Source organism: Sorghum bicolor, chromosome 1 (assembly GCF_000003195.3).
Source record: "Sorghum bicolor cultivar BTx623 chromosome 1, Sorghum_bicolor_NCBIv3, whole genome shotgun sequence".
Lineage (NCBI taxonomy): Eukaryota > Viridiplantae > Streptophyta > Magnoliopsida > Poales > Poaceae > Sorghum > Sorghum bicolor.
Window position 1 is genome coordinate 60,547,153 of NC_012870.2, and position 18,419 is coordinate 60,565,571.

The following is an 18,419-nucleotide window of genomic DNA, read 5'->3' on the forward strand; positions in this document are numbered from 1 at the left end:
GGGTACTTGTTTGCAGGGTACTTCGTCCACACAGGAGATGGACCGTGTCCATAGGCGGCAGCGAGAGAGGTAGCGGCGAGACCGCACGGACGTGGGGTGGACAAGCAACGTGGTGCCTACCAATCCTAGGAGGCGACGGAAGCCGCGAAACCGCTACACCCCTGGCGATGATTAGATTAGACATGATTAGCAGTTGGGACTTGTCATGTAGTACCTGTGCAATTTGTTATTTCCAGCATGTTGATAACTGTGACATATTTCTAGATATTTGATGTGCCTTTTTTAAGCATTAGTGAGAATTATTTTAGTTGTTCGTTCTATAGTATATTTGGTATTTACGTAAAAATCTCTGTCTTGCCAAACCAACTGTGAACCAGGACAATCGGTTAACAAAAACCAAAGAAAGAAAGTGCAGCAAAGGTTCTGGCCATTTTCTGGCTACCCCGCCATGGCTGGGGCGGGTTAGGGGTACCCCGCCATGCCCCATGGCGGGGTAGCCAGAAAATGGCCAGAACCCCATGTACCTTTCATGGCACTAGTCAAAGTGACTTCCTCTATTTCTTTTTAAATATTACACAAAAAACTAGCTAGTTAACATGCAAGAAACAAAACTTTTAAATGTTATATTAGTTAAACATATTACAAAATCTTTTTAAATTGTTATGTTAGTTAAACATTCTGACAGCTGTGGACTTTAGCGAGGAGCGATCAAATTGAAATACGTCGGAATACAAATTATTACATGACAAGTTTCAAAGTACAAATCCCTAAGCAACTCACATACATTACCACATCAATCAAACTGCGTGCACCACTGCGTAAGCAACTCGTCCTCGGACTCCCAATCGTCCACTACAACCTCCTTACCCATGCTCGCCTCCGCTGCCTTGGCCTCACTAGCCTGTCTCTCGTAGTAAGCTGCCTCCGCCTCTTCTGCCGCCTGAGAGTATAACTGTCCCTCTTCCTCGGTCATTTCTGTTGGCCACCATGAGTCGTAGACCGATGTCTTCTGGTTGTGGTATGCAGCCTCACCCTCCTCTAAGGCACCGACAGTCATCGGTCCTGACGCCTCACCCTCCTCTGCAAGACGAAGTAGGTCGCCTATCCTTCCCATTTCATAGTCATGCTCGTCCTGAGGGTACCCCAATTCCTCGGCAAGACGAATGAGATCGCCTATCCTTCCGGTGTCGTCGTCTTCCTCCGCCTCGGCCTCCTCTTCGACCACAATCGGACGGCTAGCGGTGCCACCAACTGCAGCGTCCCGCCCTAATATCATATTCTCCGCGTACTTAGCACGGCCCACATCTGCTTGCCAGTTCCCGGTGCATCCAATCTCTGTAACTACAAAATTGAAAGAATTAATAACATATTCATTTCAGAGAAACAAACAGTTTCACTTTCAACAATTAAATGACTCACTAGCACATAATGAGGCAATAGTATCGTTCAAGCATTGCATCTCAGCTCTCTCAGCCTCCTCCGCAGCCTTCCTTGCATCCTCTTCAGCCTTCCTTGCACGGTACTCCTCTATCTCCTTTTCCCTCTCCTCGGACCACTTCTTCCATGTAATACTCGCAGGGTTACGAACACGCAACTCCTGGGCGAATGCAAGCATTTTCTTCTTATGGTCCTTCACAAAATCAGTGACATAGTTTGCAGGATAACCTCTCGTCTTGCGAACTGCTACTCTTGCCTTATACTCATCTTTGAACTTAAACACATCATCAGATGATTCCCATTTGCATTTCTGAGTGCTCTGTTACGGGAAATATATGAATACAAAGTTAGCGTACAAAAACAAATATATGAGTATAGTAGTACTAAATGTGCACAGTCCTAGCAAACCTCATCATAGTCGATCATGTGGCCACAGAAGTGGCCAATCCCAAGACCTGAAGGAACTAGGCCGTAGGTAGCTTCAACACCACATTTGCACATCACGGGAGGCGCAATAGACCTCCGCTTCTTCTTCCACTCTGGAACCTCCTCCTGCTTCTCAGGCTCTGGCCAATGGCTCTTTGGACCATAGATCCACTCCGCGAAACGGCACTTTCGAAAACCACGATCCTACAAAAAGAACACATTAGAACACACATAAACCAACTGAAATTTTAAGATTGACCCTAAAACTTACTTCACGCCGCAGAGGACAAATGAACTCTAGTTCATTCCGTGGATTTATCACAGCTTGTTCTCCGCAATGACACTTTGGAGGATCCTCGAGCCGCCGTGCAGAGGCGACGGCCTTCTCTTCCTCCGTCATAGGAGGAGGGTTAGGGGGGGGCGGAACCCAGCGAGTAAACAACTCACGTTTGCAATGATCAACGCCGGGATAGAAAAACAGAATTCTTGGGTCAAACTTGTCCGGCCCGTCGATCCATTGGAAGAAAAAGCACCGGAAGTAGGGCTACAAAAGAGTTTCAATTGTCTCATTGGGAATAAAAAGATAAAAAACCATTAAGAAAAACAAAGAGCACAATGACTTACGCTATAACTATAACAAGTATAGAAGCAACGTGCTGCAGTATCCGGATGTCTCGACTGGCTCACGTGTGCCGGATGTCCACAATCACAGTTAGGAATAGGTTCCTCGGGAGGCACGGGGGCATCCTTGCAAGACACATTGGGGTACAATTCTCTAGGACGACCATTTTTTCGCCAAATCGACTCACGATACGAGTCTTCCATCTAAATACGCGAAAATAATTCAACACAAATCACATAACTAAACAAAGTAACGTAACAAGAGATTTACTAAACATATTAAAAATAAACAATTGAAGTTATCTAAACTATGAAAACGTAAAGGTTGTAAGAAATTTACCATCTCCAAACGAGGGGTGGCCGGAAAAACAACCGTGGAGAACGACGAGGTGGGGAATACGCAGCGGAGAGGGGCGCCGAGGCAGGGCAATGGGGGTGAAGGACCACGCGGAGGGGCACCGGAGAAGAGCGGAGCTCCGGTGTGAGAGAGGGAGAGAAAGAGAGACCCTCGGGGTGAGAGAGGGAGAGAAATGAGATGAAGATGGCCGTTCGGCCGATTAAGTAGGGCGCGGGCATACCCCGCCATGATCCACGGCGGGGTCCACGTCACCACACAGGCACTACACCACAACACTTTTTTAGCGTCAGATATCTGACGCTAAATCTTTTTTTATCGTTGGATGATCTGACGCTAAATATTGTTTACAGATCAACTGACGCTAAATTTATATTTACCGACTCATTGTCTGATGCGATAGATATTCATATTTAACGTCGTAATATCTGACGCTAAAACCCTACACAGCGTCACTCCATCTGACGCAAAAAAAATTAAGTGGGTCCAAGCAAAATAATTCCAAGGCTGCTTTATAAATTGTAGAACTTATTAAAGATTGTTACTTCTGAATTTATGTATCTATGGTCACAATTACGAGGTTGCGTTGCACCTACAACTGTGTGGATCATTTTTTAGCTTAGCAGAATGAACAACATTCTAAACTAGTACAAATCCTGACATTGTCATGCATATGCATATTTTATTGTAGAGAACTCATGACCCAAGTGATGCAACCATTGGTCATCACTACAAGAAATAGTGCTTTACATGACGGTTTAGAGATGACATTCTTACAAACCAAGCAAGCAAACGACAAGGACAAGCAAGATCAAGATTGTGGGTTATTTAAGAATTATTTGGTTCCTTTAACATTTTATTCCTGATTTTACCAAAGGAAAGAAAATAGCAAAACCTTTGTTACATGAAGGGCTCGAACCTCAAACCTCCCAAATGAAAATTAAATCCTACCACTATGCCGTTTATATCAGTTTGTGATATGGATGGTTCGTTATCCCTAAAAGTTTATTTGACGTTCATAATTTTTTTTTTTAAAAAAATCAGATCATACTATAATGGGCCTCAAAATGATGCCCAGTTCAGCCCAAACCAAGCCGTATTCTCTGACTCGTTGGTTCTTGATGAGATGAATGGCTGCAATGCACCAGACTTTGAATAAACCTGCTCAAACCCTATCGTCTCCTCCTCAGCTGCAGTAGATATCGGCGCCTCCTCCAGCGCCTCTTTTTTCCTTTTCCCCATCCTCGCATCGGGCAGAGCAGTGGCTCTCAGTGTGCCCAAACCCTAGCTTCGCACTACACAGCTCGCCAGATCTCGCCCACGCGGATCCGGCCCTTGCCGCAGTGGACCATGCCCCTCCATGTTTGGAGTCCCGACGGCTGGCTCGTCTCCCACCTTCCATGACCACGGTGGGCACGGTGAACTGCACGAACAACACGACCTCGGCGAACCAGCATGGAGGCCTGCCCGCGTGGTGCAGGCCCCAACTGCGCGCGTGGTGCAGGGGCATGGCGACGGCCGGCTCCAGGAGGTGAGGATCTCCTTCTCTCCTCTTTTTATTTTTTTATTTAGGGTCAGGGTTAGGGATTCGGGAAATAGAAGACTATTCCTTCTAATTGCATAGCTCATGGACTGAATCACCCTTAATTTCATAAGACTAGATCTAATCATGATTTGTCTCAGGTCCCACAAACTGCTCTAGTATTTTTGGAAAAGCATTAGGGACTAATCTTCTAGTAATTTGATCAAACCTGCTCTTCTTTGAAGAATGAACATCATATCTGCAACGCCAACCACTGCACCACCGTATCTCTGCAACTGCAGATTTAGACAAATTCTGCGGAGCATATTTCCAAAGTAAGCTAGTTATGAATCTTTGAAGTTATAAATGATACATATATAATTCTATATATCTGGATAGGACTGAATCATGCCATGATTCAGATTCTAAAGTTACATGATGAAAAAATAATGTGAAAAATCTTTATCTACTAGTGATACTCGACAGAGGATTCTTGTGAAATTTTGAATGCCTTCCAAGTGATCAAAGTACAAAATTTGCTAAATAGTAAGTGCCATATCAGGCAAGTGTGTTAAGTTTATATAAGTACTGAAGAAATAAGGAAAGCTAACTATTTCCTGAAGAGTGAAATGGTGAATCGAATTGAATCATCATTTTTTGGACAGTGAAATGGTGAACTGAATTTTTAGCAACCTGCGCAGTTGAAAAATAAAATCAGAAAATTGTTAGCATACTAAGGCTTAGCTGTGCATATATAGTTGATTACAGTCAGCACTGCATACATGTAAATAGTCATATTGCAATCTGCAAACAGTTATAGAATAAAAAGTCCACTACACTTCAAGATAGTGCACTAAAGAATTTGATTGAACACGTGTACAAAGGAAGTTAGCATGGTACCAGATGTCAAAGATCCTTGCATAGTCTCTCAAAACAATGTGTTGACATTTCCTGATATCCTCGATTATAATTACCGATCTACATGTTCGATAGCAGAGTTAATACAAGTACAATGATATTAGGACAACTGATATAGGAGCTCTCGGACATTAATGCATTTTCTAGAAACTGGATTTAATAAGGTACAGGTCTGTCAATATACATATCCATCCAGACAATGCCAAATTGCAGGCAAGTAGGCATCACCTTGCACTATGCACAGCAATTAGTAAGAAAAAAAATATTTCCATTGATAAATAAAAGATAATTAGTCAATTAGATAAGATAATTACCTTCAGAGTAGTGAATGCTTCTGAAATTTGTAGCGCTGAGTGCCAGTCTTGTAGCTCATGGAGCGAACCACCCTTGAGTGAAATTTGTAGCTCATATACATGCCTTGTTCTAACATTCTTAGGGCGCATCATTTATTTCAGGTTAAAAAGGATGTTATATTATATGCTATATTGAGATCTGAGTTACCCGTGGCTAGGGGGACAATCCTTTCAACTACTCCAAGCACTATTGTAGGAGGATAGTCCATTCAATAAAGTAATAAACTAGACTTGATAGAATTTTCATTTCCACGACCTCTGATGCATGACCAATGTTTCTAATTAATCCTATATGTGATAGATAAAGGAATGCAAGAAGAGGGAAGACAAGAAGGCATCAAGCACACCTCTCAAGGGCACTACAGGTATGTCCCTTGACTACCTGTAAAACCTACTGACTAAATTCAGCACCTAGTGACAATCCTCAAGTAATGATTTAACTTACTGTTGTACTACTATAAAAATGTGTGAAGGTTTTGACCAGCCAAGAAAGTTTCTGGTTAGATATTTAGTATGTAACAGTAGCCCATTTTTTCTAGGCCTTAGTCATCTTGTTTGTCACATGACAGTGCTGCTATGTTCATAAAAAAACATGACAATGCTGCTAGGTAGAGGCCTTTGCACTCGACTGATCTGCACCTAATTATTTTAGTCATCTTGCCACTAATAAGAAGTATACGTGCTCCCTAGTGGTAAATTTACTAATTCTCTAGTGCTCCCTAGGATGAGGCAAATGGAATTGTTGAATGATTCTGAAAACAAGAAGAGTTATGCCCATGGCAACCCACTGCCTCAACCTAGCAAGTGACTCAACCTAGCAAGCAGAATTTAGCTAGCAAGTAAAAGAGAGAATCTTTTAAAGATGATCCTACTCACACACTAGTAGTACACTACTATTATACAATAGCTTTATATTATTTTCTCCAACTCAACCTAGCAAGCAGAATTTAGCTAGCAAGTAGAAGAGATATTCTTTTTAACAGATGATCGTACTCACACACTAGTAGTACACTACTATTGTACAACAACTTTTTATTATTTTCTCCACTTGCCTAATTACATGTTATATTTTTCAGGAAGTGCTAGGCACAACAAGTGTTTGGCTTAAGTTCATGGAAAATGGTTCTCCACAACCTGGTGGACGTGCTTTTGGTTTTTCATTTTCTATTGTGTGCACCAACCTTAGTATTATATATCAAACACAAACTACTATATATTGCTTGGTGTACATTCATGTAAGCTTGTGTTGGATAATGTACTATGCAAGACAAGATTGTATGTTTGACTTTGTTGGATAATGTAGTGTGATGTAATGTGCAAGACAAGATTGTATGGTACAATATATATATATCTACCTTCATATCATGTATGACCTTATATCTTTGTGTGTGATGGACATTGAGCTTGAATGTGGGTTTGATGTGCTAAATATTTCCATTTTTTTGTATTCGAATTGTGTCGTTGAACAATCTGACGCTATATATATGTTGATCATTAGATGATCTGACAGTATATGTTTGGCCAAGGAGTGTCTGACGCTAAACATTGCCAGGAGACTATCTGACGCTAAAAATTCTCACAGCAACAGGCTATCTGACGCTAAAAGTCTGATCTGACGCTATATGATTTTAGCGTCAGCACTTACTGCGTCTGCAGAAGTCTGACGCTATATGTTTTTAGCGTCAGACAGCATGGCGTTGTAGCGGCTTTCTGCGTCAGATCATCCGGCGCCAAATCTGGTGTTGTGGTGTAGTGAGGGCCATGCAGCGCTGACGTGGCAGGTACAACCCCGCCACCATGCATGGCGGGGTGCTATGATTTTGCCCCGCCATGTATGGTGGCGGGGCCAAACGGCCTACTTTTGAAAATTTTTTCAAAACCGTGTCAAAATTGAAATTTGTTTTAAAAATGGACTAAAAATAAAAAAAGATTCGCCATGCATGGCCTTCTTTAATTTTACAATTTTTTTTTAAAAAATTTCTGTGACATTAAATCTTATAACATATGTATAAAACATTAAGTATATATAAAAAATAACTAATTATATAATTTAACTGTAATTTACACGCACAATACTATGTTTATCTATAATTTGAGACATAATTTTTTTTAAACTTAGTTAATTTATAATTAAATAATAATTATCAAATATAAATGAAAATGATATCCTAGCTAAATCCAAAAAAGAGAGAACATGTCAGTGGGTGGAGCGGCGACCGGACGGACACACGACGTGGGGAAAGGGAAGGGAAGAGAGAGAGGTTGCCTGGCTAGCGGCTCGAAGCCGAGCCGATTGGAACGAGTTGTGAGTTGGAGCTGACCGAAATGAGCTGGTCCCCGTTGCCAAAAGCTGCACAAAGGCCTTGTTTAGTTCACCCCGAAATCTAAAAGGTTTTCAAGATTTTCTGTCACATCGAATCTTGCGGTATATGTATGAAGCATTAAATATAGACAAAAATAAAAACTAATCACACAGTTTGACTGTAAATCGCGAGACAAATCTTTTAACCTTAGTTAGTACATGATTAGACAATATTTACCATAAACAAATAAAAGTGCTACAGTTCCGAAAACTTTTCAGTTTTCAGAACTAAACAAGGCCAAAGTACGGGTCCCACTTGAAAAAGCAGCCAATCAAAGCATCCTGTTGACCGCTACTAGTTACGAAGTTACAAAGTAAATGACAAGAACAAATATATAGGTCTTTTATTCTATATCGTGATTCCTTGGAGATAAATTGAAACATGATGATGGCCCACTAAAAGCCCAACTGAATGAATGAAAAAAGAACAAATAAACATATGGTGGGTGTTCAACCCCGACCACGATGGAGCATATGGTGAATGAATGCCCTTAAGCGAAGAACGCCTTCAAGAACTCGAGGACCTTATCCACATCCTGCAGCAGGATGCCCTCGGCCGCGTCGCCCGCGCGGAACCGCTCCGCCCACGCGGCCAGGAGCGGCGTCCTCGCCGCATCCAGGACTCTGACGCCGATCATCTTCTCCAACACATCGAACCACCCCAGGTAGCCGCCGAGCACGACGTCCATGTACCCGGCGGTGTCTCCGCCGAAGTAGCCCTTCCCCTTGGAGCAGTCCTGGAACGCGCTTTCCAGCGTCTCCAGCGCCGCGATCGCCTGCGCCGCGCCGTCCATCTTCTCGTCTGTCTCACCGGCGAACAGCATAGTCCGCCATGCAGACCCGACCTAATAATGCATGTCCAAAGCAAAAAGGAGCATCGTTTGAGGTCCATGACAAACTTAACTAAACAGAGCAATGGCGACGAACGCACCTTGTCATCCACGTACGCGGCCCAGAAGCGGGCGGTGGCACGCTCGTAGGGGTCGGCGGGGAGAAGCGAAGGTCCGGCGGCGGCGGTGGCGCCGAAGACTTCATCGATGTAGTGCACGATGACCTGTGATTCGCAGACGGGCTTCCCGTCGTGGATGAGCACGGGCACCTTCTTGTGAACGGGATTGGACGCGAGGAGGAGCTGGCTCTTGTTCTTGACGTCCTCCTCGACGTACTCGTAGCTCAGGCCCTTGAGGTTGAGCGCGAGGCGTGCCCTGATCACGAACGGGCTGGTCCATAGGCCCAGCAGCTTCAGCTCGCCGCCGCCTCCAGCCATTGGCAGAACTTGCTTTCGGATCAGAGCGTACGTGCAGACAAGGAGAAAAGCCGAAAATGTGTATGCAGATGCGTATAGCGTAGGCGTTCACGTTGTGGTTTGAATCTGGTGCGTTGTGTCCGTATAGTAGTGTCAGGCTATTGGGTTATATAGAATGTGAGCCTTCAGTTTTTTGTTTGATTGGAAATTGGAATGCTGTATGCGTGTCCCGACTGGCCGTCTTGATGTGAACGTTCGGGTCCGTCGTTTTGAGTTTCAGGTGATACAGGTACGGTGTATGTATTGATCGGTGCCGCTAGCATGGTCGGCAGTCAATGAGATAGCAGCCACGCCTTGTTCGTCCTAAGAAAAGTAGCAGCAACAGTTACCACGGCACTAACCATGCATCTCCTTTGGGGATTCGTTTTGAAAAGTAGGGCTGCGATGTTCTTTCTTTGACCAAGATGCTCCCCCTGCCCTTTTCCGACTACAGTTTGTGCGGCCAGCTTCTATCTAGTTCTACTAATCTACTCCATCGCCCGTGTCTGTTGGTGTTGCTAATGATTACTCTCTGGTCGCTGCTAGTTAGATTATATGAAACGTGTTCTTCACTTTTCTGAAGGACATTGCTTAAAATAATTTATGCGAAAGATGACGCACCCAATGACCTGCCGCACGCCTGCATCTGCACCTGCACATAAAAGGCTCGACAAACTTCCGTTGCACTTGCACCATCTCTCTGATGATCTGTATACCAACCGGTACGTGTCTCCATGTCATTGTTGTTTATTTCCAGCCAATCGAGATAAATACAAGTACTGTTTGCTCAATAGTTTCTATCTCATCAATGAGATAGCAACTTTTGATAACTTCACCCGTTCAACAGTTTTCTAAAGCCACTACTAATATCAGCTTTCACTCCTAATCTCATATTGAATTTTTTGGGAAACCACTCAGTCACTCACCAACAGTTTTGTACTCTCCTAAAATATAGTGCATCATTGTTCTAAAATATAGTACATTTGGAAAACAAGAAGATAACGTTTACCTAAATAAAAATACATATTATTCTATATAAGAAAAGTAATATAATTCATGTACTTATCATATTTTGTATAAGGAGACTGAAAGTTCACCCTTTAATTATGAAGAATAAAATCAAATTTCAATATATTAGTAAGCTAAGTGAGGGATATATGGGTCTATTGCACTCTACCTTATTTTGTCTCACAATAGACATAATGCACTATATTTCACGACAGAGGGAGTAGACTACCAATTCTTACATGTTGCAAAAACAGAAGGCACACGCTTATCAATCTGTGTATGTGTAACACCCGAAATACTGATTTTCAATTTATAGGATTTAATTTAATTTAATTAAGTGTTTTTGTGGGCATTTGAATCTAGCAAACAAATAATTTTGTGAAAATTAAAACTCATCATAAGTTCAGAAACATGTTATGCATTCATGCTGGAGCATATTTAATTCTGTGCTTTTGGCTTTTTGGTTTGAATGTATTTGATTCAAATTCACTTGTGAAAATGCTTTGGAAAATAATAAAAAAAAAGGGAAAACCCAGCCAACCCCCTGGGCCTAATCCCTTTCCCCCGGCCCGCTTCCCTTTCCCCCCACCGCACCGCAGCGGCCCAAACGGCCCAGGCAGGTGCGCTCCCTCTCCTCTCTCACCGCCAACCGGGCCCCGCGCGTCAGTCTCCCCTATCCCACTTTCCTTCTTCCTCCCTGCCGTGCTCGAGCAGGAAACGTTTCCTCGCCGAATCGGATCCGCGGATCCCGCGATTTCCTTGCCAAGCGCGCAAACCGACCACTATAAAGCTTCTAGCATCGCTCCCTCGTCATGTTTTCGCATCTAGGTCGCCAAAACCGAGTCCCCGTGCCTTGTTTCGCGAGTTCTGGATCTCGCCGGGAGCCCTTTTCGCCGCCGCGCGTGGACACGCCCCTCTGCTAGCTCTCGGCCCGAGCCAAGCCCCTAGCTACGTTCGCGGTGAGCTTCTCGCCGTCCCGGTATTTTCCTTTCAAAAAACGGTGCTCGGAAAGGAGAAGCCGAGGAGCTCCGGCGAGTTTCCGCTCTCCGGCCATGGTGGCCACCGCACCGGAGCCGGCAGCCTGCTGGCCGGACCACCGCCCAGCGTCCAGGATCAATCTCCATCGTCGGATTGAAAATCAACGGCCGCAAATAGAACTTACCCCTTCGGGGTAAATTATGTTAAAGAGCCCCTGGGTTTCTTTAGTTTTCCACCCGCGCTCCATGGCGTACTTTCGTTTTTACGCTTTCCAGTTTCAAAAGCGTATTTCTGTCAGCTGAGTTTCAAAGGCGCTTTCCAGAAATTACAGAATTGCCACTAGATTTGTTTTGCTTATAAAATGCTCATTTTAACTCCGTTTTTGTCCATTCAAATTCCGTTGGATTCGTATTTACGATATCTACATGTTAGAAATATTAGTTTACTGTTTTGAAACTTTTTAATTTCCTGGGTCTATTTAATTAATTATTTCTCTATAGAAATCTTAGAAAATTCATAACTTCTACGTTTTAAATCCGATTTTCGTGAACTTTACGTTTGTGTGATCGTAGCGCTGCGTAGAATATTTTGATAAACTTTTACATTTGTTTTACTACTGTTTGGTGTATTGCTCTAATTATATCTTGTTTGCTTCGTGTATGATTGTCTACATTGGAATGCGTGTTGTTGATTGATGATTGGGATTAGACGGTGAGCCGTACGTTGGTGACCAAGACCAAGCTTTTGAGGACCAGCAAGCTCAGGAGAGCTTTGAGCAAGGCAAGTATAACTGGGGACTATCCTTGTTACCTATATACAATTAATACAATATTTATCATATGCATGTGTCCACCTTGATGACCTTAGCAAAATCATAGATGATTGTTATCTTGAATTCCTTGTTACCTATTTGGATATGCATTTGGGTAGTTCTTGCTAGTGCTTGATTATTAATCCATGATCTTGTGACATGAATATTTGAATATACAATAAACAATAAAATAAGCTTTCTAGCAACTTGAATATAAAGGGTGGAAAGAACTCTGGCTTTTGCTAGATTGATCTTGACCCTCCATAAGGACTTATCCCTTGGCAAAAGCTGGGACAACTCGTACAACCATGAGGGCTATATGGCTCTGGCTTTAGTCAAGTATGAGTAAGCTTTTCTAGCTTGTTAGAGGTTACCCGAAAGGGCGGAGGGGCTGAACCGTTTTGGGTATAGTGCGAGCCCCTGTCCTTATGTGTATAGGCTGCGCGTCATTGTGCCATTCGGAAGGGGGGTATCTATATCTGCGCGCAAAGGAAACCTTGCGGCCCTAACTTGTTAGACGAACCTTTGAAAGACTTCATAGTGAACCCTGCCGGTTTTCCTTGGAAGTGAGCTAAGAGGTCGACGGGCCTCGGGCGAAAGGGTAAATCACGACTCATGGGTAAAGATGTACAACCTCTGCAGAGTGTTAAATCTGGTATACTAGCCGTGCCCACGGATACGGGCGGCCCGGAAAACTGACGGAATAGATGGATACTAATGAATATGACTAATGATAATAAATGATGGTTTATTATGTTGTTTACATGTGTTATTCTTAATTCTTGTATACATTGATCATGTGGTTATGGGATTATTTATGCTACCTTGACATTTGTTATTTAATTATGAATATGCTATCCACCATTACAAGCTAAATGCAGTCAAACCAGTGTCAGCTATTTGAGCCTCATGAACCCCTGGTTATACTTGTTGAGTACGATATGTGCTCACTCTTGCAATTTCCCAACACCTCAGGAAATGATAATGAAGATGACTGGAATGAGGATTATCGTTACGAGTACTAGGTTTGGAGCCAACCAGTCAACAGTGTCCCTGTGTGAAGCTTCCGTCGAGAGCGTTGTTTAACTCATATTACTTTTGGTGTAAGACTATGTGATTTATTATGTTCCGCTATGTAATAAACACTGCAATGGTACATTTAAGATTTGTCTACTTATGTGTGCGACTATTCCTGGGGCACATATGAGTCTTTTAGGCATCCTATTTTGTTCTTAAAATATGGGTGTGACAAATTGGTATCAAAGCTTTGTTGACTGTAGGACGCAAACCTAGTTAGCAAAGGGTCAAAATTTAGGTCCTTATTTTACTTACTTCATGCTTCCCACTATGGTCTTGTTATTTGCTAAAAGTTTATGCTTCTCTATCTTGCTCTATTGTGAAATTATTGCATCCATCTGATCTATGTCTAAAAACTTTTTGTAGATGCCGCCTCGTACCCGTAGTGCTGCACGCATGGCTGCTGAGGAGTACCGTGCCATGTTCAACCTAGGAGGACAGCATGTGGATGGAGTTCCTGAGCTGGAAGATGAGGAATCAAGGGTGGAAGCTCAGGAGGAAGGGCCTGAGGATGAGGAGATGCAAGATCTACCTCCACCACAGTCTGCTAATGCAAGGATGGGATGGACTACTGAGCTGTGGATTCCAGAAGCAGATCCCAAGGCCTTCTTCCATGAGAATTTGGTGTTAACATTGAAACACCATTACCCGGATTTGCAAGCCACACTGGAGTATAACTGCACTGAGCACAAACACCCGCTGAGGAGATCACTTTGGGTTGCAGAGCTGATAGTCAAGACACTGGATGCCACCAAGGGGATTCGAAAGGTGGAATCAAAACACATCGCTCGAATCAGCCGGGACACGATGAGAGAGAGCATGGCAGATGCAGCTTACCAGGCCTTGATCTTTTACCGTGGTAGACGCTTTGAGGATGTTCAGTACAATGCAACATACCACTATCCTCGCTTTGTACCAGAGAAGATGACTTGGGCCATAGAAGTTGCAGATGCTTCACAACCAAAGCTTCAAGCACAAGTGGAGTTGACTTATGAGCTGACACTCAAGGTGATAGAGTTGGAGAATGAACTACACCGTGAGAGGAAGCTGCTGGAGAAAGAGCAAAGGGAAGCTGATGACCTTCGAGCGGAGTTAGGCCGCCCCAAACTTCATAAGAGGCTGCATGTTGAACCCATCTTGAAGGATGCTGCACCCGAGGAATAGAAAAGAACCCATATGTAATAGGAACGTTAGTAGTTTACGAGTTATTTCGAGTCTTTTGCTATTGTGGCGTGAACTTGGTGTGCTTGCTGATTTGTTATTATGAATTTGTGTGATTTGGATTTTTGTAATGAGTGCTGGGACTTTGTGGGCATGTCCACAAGTTCCCTAGTTAAGAACCTTAAGTAAGAACATGAATAAATAGTGGGTTGGGGTCATATCCTGTTTCTGTCTTTTGCTGTTTTCTGGAGCAGTCTGCAATGATTCTGGAATAAATCAAATTCTGCTCATGCAATGTTCATCAAATTTTTCTGGGAAAAAGTAGACTTTCATATATTTCCAATGCCGCAAGAATGACCATATTATCTATTATGAGCTGTGAGTTATGACTGTTTAAAGTTGAGGTTTCTGCGCAGTCTGGAATTCTGGAACAGTTTCGGTTGTACCCAGTTTTTTGGTTAACCTCACGTTGGAATCTGGTAATATGATCTAAATGAAAGTTGTAGACAATTTCTTTATCTTTCCAACGGTGTACAGCATGTATCCTTTTGAATTCTGGAACTCGAGATATTACTGATTTTCTGATCTGCTGATGTTGGATGTTACCCAGAAAATTTCAGATTCGGTTAACTCTTGTAATTGTCATGTTGGACATTACTAAGATGTGTTTATATACCTTGGAATGCAGATGGCAGCAAGGGGAAGAGGCAGAGGCAGAGGCCGTGGCAATGGCAATGACAATGGCAATGGTGGCAATGCCCCAATCACCGTGGAGGAACTCATGCAAACCCAAAATCAGATGATGCACGTTTTCATGCAGCACCTGCAGCAACAACCTCCACCAACACCACCACCTGTTCATGTGAGGGACAAGCGTGGAGAGTTTATGAAGGGGAGACCTCCGGTATTTACACACTCAGCTGATCCCATGGAGGCAGATGATTGGTTACGTGCTGTGGAGAGGCAGCTAAACATAGCACAGTGCAATGACTTGGAGAAGGTGTTGTATGCTTCTGGACAGCTTCAAGGTGCAGCTCAGACATGGTGGGAGTCGTATCAAGCTGCTCGTCCCAACAATGCTCCTCCTGTCACATGGCTGGAATTCTGTAGGGACTTCAGAGCTCGACACATAAATGAGGGAATGATGGAGCTCAAACAGGAAGAATTCAGATCACTCCGGATGGGCTCCATGACAGTGGCAGAATATCATGACACGTTTGAACAGTTGGCTCGCTATGCCCCGAATGAAGTCAGGGAAGATGCTGATAAGCAGCGCTTGTTCATGAAAGGCTTGTACTATGAACTCAGGTTGCAGTTGGCAGGAAACACTTATCCTACCTTTCAAGCTCTTGTGAATCGTGCTATCGTGCTTGATAATATGCGGAAGAGTCAGGATAAGAAGAGAAGGATGCTGGTACAAGGATCTGGGAGCAACAACCGTCAGCGTTTCAGTTCTCATCAAGGCCATCAGCAGAGGTTCCAGGGACCAGTTAGTCAGTGGAACCGTAACCAGCAACCCCAGCGTTTCCAGAATCAGTCGCAGAGTGGGAACCAACGTCCTTCATTCCAACAACGTAACTACAATCAACAGCAGCATGGTCAGCAGACACCTCGCTCAGGGAACTCAAATGCCAACTCCACAAAAAGAAGTGCTTCTAACATTCCTACCAGGTGTTTCCGTTGTGGGAAAGAGGGACACATGTCATATGATTGCCCGGAGAAGCTCAACAAGCCGAACAACAACCAGAAGACTGCTGCTTATGCGGCAACAGTGAATAATGTGGCTACAGAGACAGTTCAGGAGGGACCAGAGATCATGATGGGTACGTTCAGCATCAACTCTATCCCTGCTACAGTTTTATTTGATTCTGGAGCTTCGCATACATTCATATCACAAGCATTTGTTAGAGTTCATAGCCTTCCACTAGTTGCAATGAAAACTCCTATGCTAGTTAATTCACCGGGTGGGACTATACCAGTTTCTTTATGTTGCCCCTCAGCAAGTCTTTCTTTAAGGGGGGTAGATTTTCCTATCAGTCCCATGGTTATGAGAACTTCAGGCATAGATGTGATCTTGGGTTTGGATTGGATGAAGCAACATGCGACAAATATTAATTGCAAAGAGAGAGTAGTGGCTCTGACAACACCAAAGGGAGAAAGAATCAGTGTTGATGTAACAATGCAAGCACCACTCACAGCTAAAGTGAACCAACTGACTGATGATGTTGATCCTCCGAATCTGGTAGTGGATGAGTTTCCGGATGTCTTTCCAGATGAATTGCCAGGTATGCCACCTGACCGAGACATTGAATTTATTATTGAGTTACTACCTGGTACTGCACCCATAGCTAAAAGACCATATAGAATGGGGGTTAAAGAACTAGAAGAACTTAAGAAACAAATTAAGGAATTGCAAGATAAAGGGTTCATTCGTCCTAGTTCATCACCATGGGGTGCACCAGTTATCTTTGTTGATAAGAAGGATGGTAGTCAGAGGATGTGTGTTGATTATCGGTCACTTAATGAGGTCACTATCAAGAATAAATATCCATTGCCTAGGATTGATGACTTATTTGATCAGCTAAGAGGTGCTTGTGTGTTCTCTAAGATTGATCTGCGTTCTGGTTATCATCAATTGAAGATTCGGAATTCAGACATACCAAAGACAGCTTTCACAACAAGGTATGGGTTATATGAGTATACAGTTATGTCTTTTGGTTTGACCAATGCACCAGCTTACTTTATGTACATGATGAATAAAGTATTTATGGAGTATCTTGATAAGTTTGTGGTGGTCTTTATTGATGACATTCTGGTATTCTCTAAAACCAAGGAAGAACATGCTGAACATCTGAGATTGGTCTTACAAAAACTTAGAGAACATAAGTTGTATGCTAAGCGTAGTAAATGCGAGTTTTGGTTGGAGGAAGTTTCTTTTCTTGGTCATGTTGTCTCTAATGGTGGTATTGCAGTGGATCCTAGTAAGGTGAAAGATGTGTTGAATTGGAAACCACCTACAGATGTAAGCGAAATTCGCAGTTTTCTTGGTCTAGCTGGTTACTATCGTAGATTCATTGAAGGGTTCTCAAAACTTGCAAAGCCTATGACTGCTTTGTTGGAGAAGAATGCTAAGTTTGTATGGTCTGATAAGTGTCAAGCTAGTTTTGAGGAGTTTAAGAAGAGATTGACTACCGCACCTGTGTTGGTATTGCCAGATCTGAGTAAGAGTTTCTCTATCTATTGTGATGCTTCTCGTCTGGGTTTGGGTTGTGTTCTTATGCAAGAAGGTAGAGTTGTTGCTTATGCATCCAGACAGTTGAGGAAACATGAACTGAATTATCCTACTCATGATTTGGAGTTAGCAGCTGTGGTTCATGCACTCAAGATTTGGAGACACTATTTGATTGGGCATAAAAGTGACATATATACTGATCATAAGAGTTTGAAGTATATCTTCACCCAGACCGACTTGAACTTGAGGCAACGAAGATGGTTGGAACTGATAAAGGATTATGATTTGGAAGTGCATTATCATCCTGGGAAGGCGAACGTCGTAGCCGATGCACTTAGCAGAAAGAAACATGCTAATGAGCTTCGGGCGACACCTGAATCTGAAGAGTTGTGTGCTGAATTTGCATATTTGAACCTGGGAATCGTAGTAAATGCTATGGAGATTGAGGTCACTCCTACTCTAGAGGAAGAGATATTGAAAGGACAGTTGGAAGATGAGAAACTGAAGGAGATAGCACAGAATGTGGTACTAGGCAAAGCACCAGGATTCAGAATAGATGACAATGGTGTACTATGGTTTGGAAAAAGGATATGCGTTCCAGAAGTGAAGGCTATTCGTGATATGATTCTGAGAGAGGCTCATGAGTCAGCATATTCCATTCATCCTGGTAGTACTAAGATGTATCTAGATCTGAAACAGAAGTACTGGTGGTATGGCTTAAAGAGAGATGTGGCCGAATATGTTGCTTTGTGTGATACTTGTCAGCGAGTGAAGGCTGAACACCAGAGGCCAGCTGGACTGTTGCAACCAATGAAGATTCCTGAGTGGAAGTGGGAAGAAGTAGGCATGGATTTCATAGTGGGTTTACCACGT

The 18,419-nt window shown here is 43.2% G+C and overlaps 2 protein-coding genes across 2 annotated transcripts; both read right to left on the reverse strand.

The window, feature by feature from the left end:
* Nucleotides 709–2,609, reverse strand: LOC110432306. Its single transcript, XM_021452435.1, has 4 exons — nucleotides 2,135–2,609; nucleotides 1,846–2,067; nucleotides 1,420–1,756; nucleotides 709–1,341 (listed from the first exon to the last, which is right to left on the reverse strand). The coding sequence occupies exons 1-4, from the start codon at nucleotides 2,261–2,263 to the stop codon at nucleotides 794–796; spliced, it is 1,236 nt and encodes a 411-aa protein (XP_021308110.1). The 5' UTR covers nucleotides 2,264–2,609; the 3' UTR covers nucleotides 709–793.
* LOC8062881 (probable glutathione S-transferase GSTU6) lies at nucleotides 8,258–9,477 on the reverse strand. Its single transcript, XM_002467554.2, has 2 exons — nucleotides 8,926–9,477; nucleotides 8,258–8,839 (listed from the first exon to the last, which is right to left on the reverse strand). The coding sequence occupies exons 1-2, from the start codon at nucleotides 9,259–9,261 to the stop codon at nucleotides 8,486–8,488; spliced, it is 690 nt and encodes a 229-aa protein (XP_002467599.1). The 5' UTR covers nucleotides 9,262–9,477; the 3' UTR covers nucleotides 8,258–8,485.

Bases quoted from the DNA above. Each gene is read 5' to 3' on its own strand.
- LOC110432306 (XM_021452435.1), bottom strand. From the start codon at position 2,263: ATGACGGAGGAAGAGAAGGCCGTCGCCTCTGCACGGCGGCTCGAGGAT. The intron at 1,757-1,845 runs GTTTGCTAGGAC...TTCCCGTAACAG, and splicing joins ACATGATCGACTATGATGAG to AGCACTCAGAAATGCAAATG. The intron at 1,342-1,419 runs GTGAGTCATTTA...TCAATTTTGTAG, and splicing joins TATTGCCTCATTATGTGCTA to TTACAGAGATTGGATGCACC.
- LOC8062881 (XM_002467554.2), bottom strand. From the start codon at position 9,261: ATGGCTGGAGGCGGCGGCGAGCTGAAGCTGCTGGGCCTATGGACCAGC. The intron at 8,840-8,925 runs GTGCGTTCGTCG...ATGCATTATTAG, and splicing joins CCGCGTACGTGGATGACAAG to GTCGGGTCTGCATGGCGGAC.